Here is a 12,069-nt window from a genome sequence, read left to right as displayed (position 1 = left end):
TTTTTTTTTTATGAATCGATCAACTTAGTGCTTTTTTCTATTGTGTGAGGCCCGTTTTGGCGAGCTTGTTTTGTTTTTGCATTAAAAGATTTTTGTAACAATCTTTTAAATATTCAAATAAGTATTATTGTTTTTAATTTAGTATTTTGTCTGGCAGAAAGGTCTGCATGGGCAGTGGTAAAGTGGTAACAGTGCTAATCAGAACATTTTTAAGTAGCTGTGTGTTTTTGTATTTCTTTGTTGATTATTCCAAACTCGGAAAAAGTTTAGAAGGAGTCTATTTTGTACAAGCAGCTTTTGTTTGTGTTGTTTTGGGTTCTTTTATTGGCTAAATGTTGTGCCAAAGCTCAACTGATTGGATTGTTTTATTTTTTTAGCTCTTTTTTCCATGATGTCTGCACCATTGAGTGATTAGAACAGTGTTTTTCAACCAGTGTGCCGCGGCACACTAGTGTGCCGTGGGAGATGGTCAAGTGTGCCTTGGGAAATTGCCCTCATTAACTGAAAAATTAAACATTTCCCATCTCCAGGATTTCAGCTCTCTGTTCATCCAAACAGGCCCTGATAAAACACTGAGGAGTTAGGAATATAAAAGATCGTAAAATACTTTTTCTTTGCGTTTATTTTATTTTATTAAAGACATTTTGATAAGAATGACGTACCGCGATTCAGCTGCAACTCCGGCTGTATTTTGGAAAAGTCCCGTCCTTTTAACTGTCTCCACCAATCATTCTTGGGGAGCTTAATCACATGTCATCAGTCTGACCAATCAGAAGTGGTTAAAGTCTTTACTTCCTTGTCCCGATTTAGCTCGTAAAGTCGCTCAGTTCTAACAAAAATACCAGCTAAAGCTCGTCTTTAGCGGTGTAGCCTTCCACAGAATCTGGTATCAGACCGTGGAACAAGTGAACAAAACAAGGAAGCTCAGAGACGCGATCTCCGCCGGCCGTTTAATGCACTACATCTCCCATGATGCATTGGGTTGTGAGAGTGACAGCGCTCAAGGAGATCTGTTGCTAAACGTCTTGAAATCAACGAACACACATCAAACTGTTTTTACATCTTCTAACTTAACTTTTATTACATCTTTTAGAAAAAAACAGCTGCAGTTTCAAGCTTTTTCTGCCACAATTATCTCAAAAATGCATGTGAGATTGTGGAGGGGCTGTAGATCAATACAGACTATGAGTTTCTCCGTTTTTTTTTTTTTTTTAAATTTTTGGATCCTGGTGTGCCGCGGGATTTTTTTTAAGGTTAAAGTGTGCCGTGGCTCAGAAAAGGTTGAAAAACACTGGATTAGAACACCTCAGACGGTCTTGCAGCTGCCCCAGATGAGCAGACATCTACAATTATTTTGTTAATTCCAGTTATGGATTCGGTGTCCCGATGCCGCACCCCCCAGCTGTTAATTGCAAAATTACTGATAATTCGACTTGAATGGAGTAGTTTTTAGAAAATTCTGTGATAATTTTCCCTTTGGTTTATGCTTGCAGATAGGGGTGTGACTATAACCGCATCACCGCATCAATGCATCAATGCAGGTTTTTTTTGTGAAAGTTTTTTTTTTTCAAGTTTGGCATAAGGTGCGTGATTTGAACAATAATAAACACATTCATTTTTGCTGATTATTTTCTTTTTCTGCTAATTCTGTGTTCGGACTTCAAGGGCTAATGGGGGAAACCTTTAATTACTGTTCTCCTTCACTCCATAACACCAAACATGAACGCGCACTGTTAGAGTGCGATAAATATCACAACATGTTTTGTTTGGGAACTATTTTGTGCAGCGCAACGTTACGTGTCTGTATAAACAAAGGCGGAGCCTCCTGCCCAGCCACCAATTGTGCAAATCCTCCCACTTAAAAAGTTGGAGGAGGCCTGTAATTTTCCTCATAGGTAAACCTCAACTATGAGAGACAAAATGAGAAAAAAAATCCAGAAAATTATATTGTCTCACTTTAAAAAATGTCTTTAGCAAAATATGGTGGTAAATAAGTATTTGGTCAATAACAAAAGTTCAACTTAGTAGTTTTTGTATGCCCTTTGTTGGCAATGACAGCAGTCAAACGCTTTCTTTAAGTCTTCACAATGTTTTCCCAAACAGTTGCTGGTATTTCGGTCCATTCCTCCATGCAGATCTCCTCTAGAGCAGTGATGTTTTGGAGTTGTCGCTGGGCAACACAGACTTTCAACTCCCTCCAAACATTATCTATGGGATTGAGATCTGGAGACTGGCTAAGCCACTCCAGGATATTGAAATGCTCTTACAAGCCACCCCTTTGTTACCCGGGCAGTGTGTTTAGGAAGGTTGTCATGCTGAAAGACCCAGCCTTGTTTCATCTTCAAAGCCCTTTGTGATGGAGGAAGCTTTTACTCAAAATCTGACGACACATGGCTCCATTCATTCTTTCCTCTAGACAGATCAATTGTCCTTGTCTCTTTACTGAAAAACAGCCCCAAAGCATGATGTTTCCTCCCCCATGCTTTACAGTAGTTTTGGTGATCTTTGGATGCGACTCAGCATTCTTTCTTCTCCAATCACGACGAGTGGAGTTCTTACCAAAAAGTTCTATTTGGTTTCATCTAACCATAGGACATTCTCCCAATCCTCTTCTGGATCATCCAAATGTTCTCTAGCAAACTTTAGACAGGCCTGCACATGTACTTGCTTTAGTAGGGGGACATGTCTGGCACTGCAGGGTTTGAGTCCCTGGTGGCATAGTGTGTTACTGATGGTAGCCCTTGTTACTTTGGTCCAGCTCTCTGCAGGTCATTCACTAGGTCCTCACGCCTGGTTCTGGGATTTTTGCTCGCTGTTGAGCACTTGGGATCATTTTGAAACCACTGGGTAAGATCTTGCAGGGAGCCCCAGATGGAGGGAGATTATGAGTGGTGTTATATGTCTTCCATTTCCTAATAATTGCTCCCACAGTTGATTTCTTCATACCAAGCTGCTTACTTATTGCAGATTCAGTCTTTCCAGTCTCCTGCAGGTCAACAATTTGGTTTCTGGTGTCCTTAGACAGCTCTTTGGTCTTGGACATAGTGGAGTTTGGAGTGTGACTGTTTGAGGTTGTGGACAGGTGTCTTTTATGTAAATAACCTGTGCAAACAGGAGCCATCAATGGAGGTAAACCAGTGAAGGACAGAATATCCTCTTACAGAAGAAGTTACAGGTCTGTGAGAACCAGAAATCTTGCTTGCTTGTTGGTGACCAAATACTTATTATCTACCATAATTTACAAATAAGTTCTTTTAAGCTCTGCGACAGACTGGCGAAATGTCCAGGGTGTCCCCCGCCTTGCCCACAAGTGGCCGGGATAGACTCCAGCAGCCCCGTGACCCCGAAAGGGATAAAACGGCAGAAGATGAATGAATGAATGAATGAATGAATGAATGAATGAATGAATGAATGAATGAATGAATGAATGAATGAATGAATGAATGAATGAATGAATAAAGTTCTTTAAAATCCAACAATGTAATTTTTTGGGGATTTTTTTTCTCATTTTGTGTCTCATAGTTGAAGTATCTGAGGAAAATTACAGACCTCCCTCATCTTTTTAAGTGGGAGAACTTTCACAATCGAGGTAGACTAAACACTTTTTTGCCCCACTGTATAAAAGGATGACCAAAACAGTTACAGATGAAATTTAAAAGCATCATTTGAACCCTAAAAATGTCCACATTTTAGATGTTGAAACAGCAGAAAATACATAACATTTTTCTCAGCAAATATTTAAAATACTTTAAATAATTTATGAATATTAAAATAGAACAATTAACACGATGAATACTTTTTATTTTCCATTTTCTAAACCCACTCAATCCCTCTTGAAGTCATGGAGTTTTTGGAGCGTATCCCAACTACTGCTGGGTGATGGCGTGGTACACGCTGTATGGGCTGCACACATCACATAACTTCATAACATGCACACTCACATCTAGAGACAATTTAGCGTATTTTTGGACTGTGGGAGGAAGCTGGAGTGGCTGGAGAAAACCCACACATGCAGAAGGAGAACACGCAAACTCCGCACAAGAAGAATCCAGCTGGGATTCGAACCCTCTCTGTGAGGCAGGAGTGCAAACCATTCCCCCTCTGTGCAGCCCCAATGTCTTATTTCTTAGTTTAGGTAATAGTAATGGTTAGTATGAGTAGTTATAGTTGAAAGGAAGAATAAAAGGCTTTTGCTGCCCAGTTTTGAGTTTCTGCTGCAGCAGCAACATCTGACTTGTGGGAGGAAATCTGTTCATGTGAGGAATGGGGCTTGTCCCCCTAAAGTCACTGGATGACAGACATTCACAGGCCGGTGCAGCATCCAAAAACTGTTCAAGACAGTAGTCCTGCAAAAGAAGCAGTAAAATACACATACAAATCAAATCACCTCGGGCAAAACACAACAAACTTTGCCACATTTTGTATTTTCTCACACACAAAAAAAGAGTTTTCACCTATTTTAGCTATATCAATGATTTTCTAATATGCTGACATCATTCAAACATTGAAAGTTGGGCAATATTTGAGTTTTGTTCTCTTTATGAAAGATGGGATTCATAATCTGGAGTGAGAAATGTTTTTGTTTCAAAAACCCTGGGAAACCCAACAACCGTTTTTTTCAGGGCTTTTGATGTTAATTATTAAACAAACTTGGTTTTTGTTTGGTTATTTTGAAGCAGCAATTAACAGCCGCCAAAATATGTTCAATAAAGACACACAAAATAAATTGGGGGAAAAAATGACATTTAAACAAAAAAGAAAAAGCAAGGGCTAAATTTGACCCAGTGGGTTTTTCAGGTTTAAATACACAGTGTGGTTGGGCAACGCCCCTTCCTTTCAAGGTAATCATTTGCCTAAATTCAACTAACTGGGTGCAAATAATTTCCTGCACTTTTAGAAGTGACAGTTTTTGTATTCATTTAAGCCATTTTTGCTCTCTATTTTACTTTCAGTTTTCTATTCCGTTTAGTCCCTTTTGGGGTCTGGGGATGCTGGAGCCTATCCTGGCCACTTGTGGGCAAAAGGAGGGGATGGACAGGTTGCCAATCTGTTGCAGGGTAGAATGTCCACAATCACACACCCATTCACTCCTATGGAAAATTTAGAGTTATTAACCTATGAAGCATGTTTTTGGATGGTGGGAGGAAGCTGGAGATCCTGGAGAGAACCCATGCATGGGTGGAACAAACTCCACACAGAAAGGCCCCCATTGTTGTACTTTTCATGTCCCCCTGCTAGGACTTGAACTGGGGGCCTTCTTGCTGCGCTAACCACTGCACCACCGTGCAGCCCCTTTATTTTACTTTTTTTTTTTAATTACTTGGACCTTATTTGACTCATCATCCCACCGGAGGCGGAACTGAATAGATTTTTTTTTTCTCAAAATATAACACACTTCTGATTGTGACAGAAAACTTGGATACTAGGGCATCAAACAGCATCAACATCTGAGATGCATCAAACTTTCACCAGAAAACTTCCTGCTCCAACATAATGGAGAAAGTTCCTGAATCCTGTGTGAAAGTGTCTTTCCTTTCCTTAATAAAGGGCCTTTGACATTTTCCACAGTAAACACATTCATCAGCAGAGACAGATGATTATCAGTTTAATTTTGGAGCGCTGCAGGTTTACTTTTTGCAGTCTGCAGGGTGCAGCTGTAGGAGAGCAGCAGCTGTTGAGAGGGAAAAGACTGCAGACTTTTTCTCTCTGCTTGGTTCTGTTTTCAACTTCGTTACCCAGCTCATTTTAGGAACTCATTCACGTTTTGGACACAGAAATGGGATACTTCAAGGCAGGTTCATTTTTTATTTTTTTGGAAGGATTTATTTAATGTATGGTAAACACTACCTTTTATTTTCTGTTATTTTCTGTTCTAGTAAAACATTTAGGGATGAAAATATGTATTTTATATAGTACACATTAATAAGCTATTTCATACATCATTGTTAGTAATTAAAAAGTTTAAGCAACAAAAAAAACTCAAGGATCCATTTGGTTCTTTTAAAACTGAAGGGTCCTAGAAAAAACTGACCCCTAACTTTAACCCCTTAACCCCTACACTACTCCAAAAATAATGATGATGTTTGTTAAGATATCCTTGACAAGAGAGTGGATTTTTGCTGTTTTAGATGTTCAGGTAAAATCAATTAAAACGTTGATTTAAATTGTGTGGGACGATTCCAAGATCAGAGAGTTTTGTTGAGTCTTCTGCATGTTAATGGGATCAAATGTGAGGCATAACCCATAATTTAATAAAAACCTCTGACAATAAAATATCACCCTTCACAGCTATGTGGGTTAGGGCCATAAAGGAAACACATAAAATGCCTCCGTTTCCATTTTTATTTTGACAAATACTTAAGACTTTAGGAATCAATCAAAAGTATGAGTCGCAGCAGCAAACTGACTGCACCATATTCACAGAACTGCTTTGCATTTGGCATTTTCAGAAAATGCTATATCTGGCAAAAACCCAACAGATACTGTACAGCAAAGAACACCATTCTCACTGTGAAACGTGGTGGTGGCAGCATCATGCTGTAGGGATGCTATTCAGCAGTTAGTACTAGAAAAATGGTCAGAGGTGAGGAAAAGATGGTAAATACATGTGGTGGTCTCAAACAGATCCCATAACAGTCTGTGTGATCTGAGGCTAGGACGGCGGTTCACCTTCCAGCAGGACAGAGACCTCAAACACACACAAGTAAATCAACACTTGAGTGGTTTACAGGGTCTATATCATGCTTTTCTTAAGCCTTTCAGAGTAAACTAAATCCATATATATTATAATATTTCACCTTTGGCACATAAAAGGAAAAAAAGAGAATAATTGAGTCATTTTCGCAACTCATTTTCCTAACAGGAAGTAAGACGCCAAATGTGGGTGAATGGATCAAAAAAATGCTTTGGGGTTGTTTTTTTGTAAGGAATTAACATAATACTCTTAAAAACGAAAAAAAAATGGTTTTGCATGATATAGGATATTTAAATTCTAGTAATTTAACCAGAAGACCTGTCATCTTAGCATCTGGACAATCTTTACCATTTGCTACAACTTAAATAGCAAAAATGTTTTTGGTGATTCTATAACTCACAAGCTTCTTTTAAAAATATCTATATTCAATTTTCAGTCACTCACTTTAGCTTCACGTCTGACAGCAAAGTGTTACACTCTCTAACTGAATGGCCTACACCACGATTTACCTACAAAACTGTCTATAACTGAAATGTAATGCTGAACCTCAAAGAAGTAAACATACAGATATGTTTGCACACGTTTGGTCTTCATAGACGAGCAAATCTTTTTTTCTGGGAGATAGCAGTAAGGTCCATGTGCTGCACTGCTAATCAGTCAGCGATCTCTGAGCTGCTGATGTGAAAAGTGATGCTGAATGTGACTCTATCATTTTCTCATCAATGCTTCCCTTGTCTCTCCCTGAAACATCTTTATGAGGGGGACCGTAGCTTCCTAGTGATTGAGCCATTGATGGGACTGGCTCACAGAGCCAGCCTGTTGGGTGTGTTCTCGCTGATTCCTGCTCCCCGGCTGCTGGCTAATGCAGCCCCTTTGTTCTTATGATTGCTTGCTGTTTCAGCCAGGAGCTTAAATGAATAAGAAACTCTGAGCCTCTGCGATCTGCATTTCTGTACAGACCACAGAGGCTGCTGTTATAGTCAAGACAGAGCATTCTTAGATTATTAACAGCAATGAATAAAATACACAACAACACATGTAGTGTCAAGCAGATGGTAAAAGCAACCATTTTTTCATCAAGATTTAGACACCCTTCATGCTTGTATTTATGAGCTTATCATTAAAAGTGATTCAGCCTTTAAGTGATCCATTAAAGCAAAATTATTTAACTGGTTATTTGAAGGGATGGGGGGCTGCAGGAGAGGAGGGGCAGCACAACAAACCAAAAAACAAAACAAGGACTAATTTTAAAAGGCCATTAGCAAACGATTCCACTCAGCAAACAGATTTGAGAATTATACGGAGTCATATGTAAGTCATTTACTCTCCCAGTCCAAATAAATACATAAAGTAATGATGAAATGAAAAAAAAAAAGATTTTTTGAATTCTTGAGGCTAAGCACCTTCTGTTTGTGAACGAGCTTGCTAGATAAAATCAGAAAGTACTTGTTTGAAAAAAGCACATATTCCGTTCGTCCATGCATTTTCTTTGGGTGGGGGCAGCAGTCTATGCAAAGACGCCAGACCTCCCTCCCCACAGACACCTTTTCCAGTTTTGGCCCACAGTGCCCCCATGTCAGCAAAGGGACGTAGATCCTCCAGAATGTCCTGACTCTTCCTTTGGGTCTCCATATCCAGAGTGAGGTGTTCAGGAAGCATCCAGAGGAGATGTTGCATCTGTCAATACATCCTGTTCAAACATTCTCTTCATTGTGAACAGATACTCAACTCTCCCACTCAGACGGTTCATTCTCCATCCACCCACAGAGGGAAAGCCACCTTTTGACAACCATGACCTCTGGTTTCTCATTCCAGCTGCTTCACACTCGACTGCAAACCAGCCCATTCAGTGCATGGTGAAGGTCCTGAGTTGAGGAAGCCAACAGAGCTTCTACAAAAACAGATAATTCTGGGGTCCCCAAACCAGACTCCCTTCACCTCCTGGCTGGACCTCAAAGTTCTGCCTGTAAAAAGGATGAACAGAACTGGTGACAAAGAGCACGCATGCAACATGTGCAACACACAACATTTACAAGCTTGAAAATAAAGTTTAAACTTTAAACCTGTTCATGTGTTCAAAACTTTAATCGGTGTACATTTCTCATCATACTGTATTTAGAGGAAAATAACTCTGCCTACTTCTCCAGTAAATGCTACATTTCCTAGAAAGTCAAAATGAATCTTTTAAAATGTAAGCTTTTGTAGAAACCAAATGTTTTTTGTGTCGGAGGAGCTCTTACTTAAACCTGAGACTTTAGAAAGTGAGGTACGGTACCGATGGAGGAAATGCCAGAGATCTCAGGCTATAGACGGCACAATCACACCAAAGGTGTTGGTGTCATGTAAACTCCTCTCTTCACTAAGTATAACAAAGAATGAGCCATTTAATGTGCTTTTTATGAGTCCACAAAATTCATATAATGGAGTAATCAGATATGTGCACATAAAATGTACAGATGTAAAACAAAATATATCTTATAAAAGTGGAAACATGAAATATCGGCTTTTAGGGGAAAAATCTGCACGTGATTAACTTCTCTTAATAAATGAATGACATCAAATTATTCTGACTAAATGGTATTTCATAAATCGGATAAACCAAAGACATCAGCTGATTGTAAACAGGCTTAATCAGCTTGCAAAGGAGAAAAAATGTAATCATCTCAATGTAGCAGACCAATTTAACGTACTGTATACATACATTTGAAAGGTAAAACAAAGTCCTAGTAAGCCCACTGATTGTGGCTTGTGGTAAAGCCATTTACTATTTTTTTTATTATAGTTATTCATTTTATTTATCTACATAATATTTATTAATTCCTCACTATGAAAATATTGGAAAAAGCAAATGTGGCGGAATGTGTTATGATCTCTATTGGTGGTCAGGTGGTATCTGTTTATAAAATGACGGATTGCTTTGCTGCTCAACAACAGATTCACCACACCCCACATTTGGCTTGGCCATTACAATAGTAAGAACATTGGAGCATTACTTTTCCTGTAGTATAATCTCTGAGTTGTTGCTGTTTTCATTACATAACCGCTAAAGTGACAGTTGGTGTAACTTATATAAACATGTAAAGTTATCAACTGTTCATTTAACATGACTTCAGGGACGTTTGCCTTTTTTGGCGTACACTCGGTCAAATCTCTTTAAAGATTGTAGTCAATGCACACAGAGGCAGCTCTCACCAGCGCACAGCTCTGAACGGGGCATGTATCAAATCTAAGCAGGGTAGATAGTATATGACAAAGGTCACAGAGACAGAGGGACGAAAAGTTCTATCATTTCAGTGGGTATTTTTCAGTCTCTCACTACTGTGTGCCTCCATGCTAGCATTCAGTTGCTTGTTGTAACCACAGTCCTGAAGCACTGCTTCTAAAAGCCGTGTCTCACAGTCGCTACCTGTATTTTGCACATTTTCCCCATATGAAATTTTGGTCTTTCATTATACATGCGTGATATACATAATTCAGATGTCTGTCAAGGGTTTTGGTTGTCTTTATATGATATAATTATATCTCTGATATATTTTAATATTGAGCTTTTTAAAATTTTGGGTCAGTTGAGAACTGTGGTAGTTTGTGTGGTTTATGCACAATTATAACATAAATCTTACAGAATTGTGCATGATTTTTGCGACTTCATAAGCGTAGCTTTCTAACGGAAAAAAAATGACTGTTCTGACTGATGACATATTTGATCAGACAGGAAGAGCGCACTTGTTTCTCAGCTGGAGACCAATTTAAACTTACATAATGAAACAAAAGTTGCTACTCGGGCTGCTCTGAGTTTAATGCACAAAGAACCGTAGCTGTAAATGTCTGTCAGTAAACAAAATTGATGTTTTATTGTTGGGTCAGACACAACATCTAACTCTCAACTTGTCCTTTTGTATTTCACAGGTTCCTTTTCATCTTGAGGTTGACACACAGCTGTGGGCCTGCTGCTGGATCCCAGGACAAGCACCGTTCCCCCATTCCCTTTGTCCTCATCCTCTGTCTCCCTCTTTTTATTGAACTTGAGGAGAGCAGAAAGTTGACTCATTCAAAGAGCTGTCATCTCTTTTTTAACATTAAGTCATGGCAAACATATTTTTCCTTCCTGGCCAAGCAAGGTGGCCTTTTCCAGTGCTGCTTTTGTACTTTGTTCCTCTTCTTCCAATGAGGAGTTGGGGTCAGGTTGTACCCTCTACTTTAGATTTTGATTCCTGCTCCACTTTAGTCCAGAACCGGTTCTTTGGGTATTTTTTATCTTCATCTGTGTTTCCCACTGTGCCTTGTTCTTGGACCCTGCAGAACCCAGATCGACGGCGCTACACCATCTTCATCAAGTTGACCAAGCCTACTAATGACTGTGTGCCCTCACAACTGCGCACATTCCAGTATGATTCCTTACTGGAGACCACACAAAGCTACCTTGGCATGGAAAGCTTTGATGAAGTGGTGGGTCTGTGTGATGCCTCTGTCCCAGTGGCCTTCCTTGAAGCCGGAAAACAGTTTCTGCAGATCAGGAAGGGACCTCCTCGGGCTGGCACGCCGACTCCTCGCACCAGTGGGGATTTCAAAACTGAGTACCTTGTAGTTGGCAAACGCAATCCAAGTATGGCAGCCTGTCAGATGCTCTGCCAGTGGTTAGAAGACTGCCTGGCCTCCAGCACATCTAACAGGCCTTGTGGCATCATGCAGACCCCTTGTTTGTGCTGGGAGCCCCCACCACAGCTCAGCCAGGCTGACAACTGTTATCACAACGGGCTTTATCTGGAAAACTGCTTACCCAGCATCAAAGACAGTGGAAAGGTTGATCAAAGTGGTGAGTACAGATTTAACTTTTTAAATGAACTTACTTTGTGGAGGATAAACTGCAGTATTTCAACAACAAAGTTAAGCTTTCTAACAGGTAAAACAGATGTTTGCATGTAAGACATTAAATATAAATGTTGTGATGTTCCTTTCTGATTTTAAGGGGCATCGGTTTTGGTCAAAAAAATGGATTTAATTCGTAAGAAATGAACAAATGTCTGCAGAATTGGTTGAAAGGCGATAAAACTGTTGGGCTGTTGGAAGCTGGAAGAGAGAAAGAAAGAAGCAAACGGAGGTTTAAAGTTTCTTCTGATGGAACTGAGCTCTGTGACCTTGTAATGTCGGCAGCAGATTCAGTCTCTTAGTAGTCTAGGAAGTGACACTTGATCGGCCCCAGGGAAGCTTTTGGGAACAGAGGAGAATCAAGAGCTGATATTGGATAGCTGTGGGGATACTCGTGATAGGAAGGGAGAGAGGAGAAGAGTAATGCAAATAGAGATAAAAGAAGAAGATGGATGGAGAGAAGGGCAGAAGCAAAATGGGTTGAGGGGCTTGTAGCTTGAAGTTTAATT

General features: G+C 39.7%; 1 protein-coding gene across 7 annotated transcripts in view; it reads left to right on the top strand.

The window, feature by feature from the left end:
• The window catches only part of adgrb1 (adhesion G protein-coupled receptor B1), a 186,575-nt gene that overhangs the window by 39,958 nt on the left and 134,548 nt on the right, over window positions 1-12,069 (top strand). For all 7 annotated transcript variants that reach the window (XM_023963830.1, XM_023963834.1, XM_023963831.1 and 4 more), the window contains exon 2: window positions 10,601-11,507. In XM_023963830.1, the coding sequence (XP_023819598.1) occupies window positions 10,778-11,507 (730 nt within the window). In that variant the 5' untranslated portion in view covers window positions 10,601-10,777. The remainder of the gene's footprint in view (window positions 1-10,600; window positions 11,508-12,069) is intronic.

This window comes from Oryzias latipes, chromosome 16 (assembly GCF_002234675.1).
Source record: "Oryzias latipes chromosome 16, ASM223467v1".
Classification (NCBI taxonomy): Eukaryota; Metazoa; Chordata; class Actinopteri; order Beloniformes; family Adrianichthyidae; genus Oryzias; species Oryzias latipes.
Note: the sequence above shows the minus strand (reverse complement) of the source record. Positions and strands in the feature narration are given on the sequence as shown.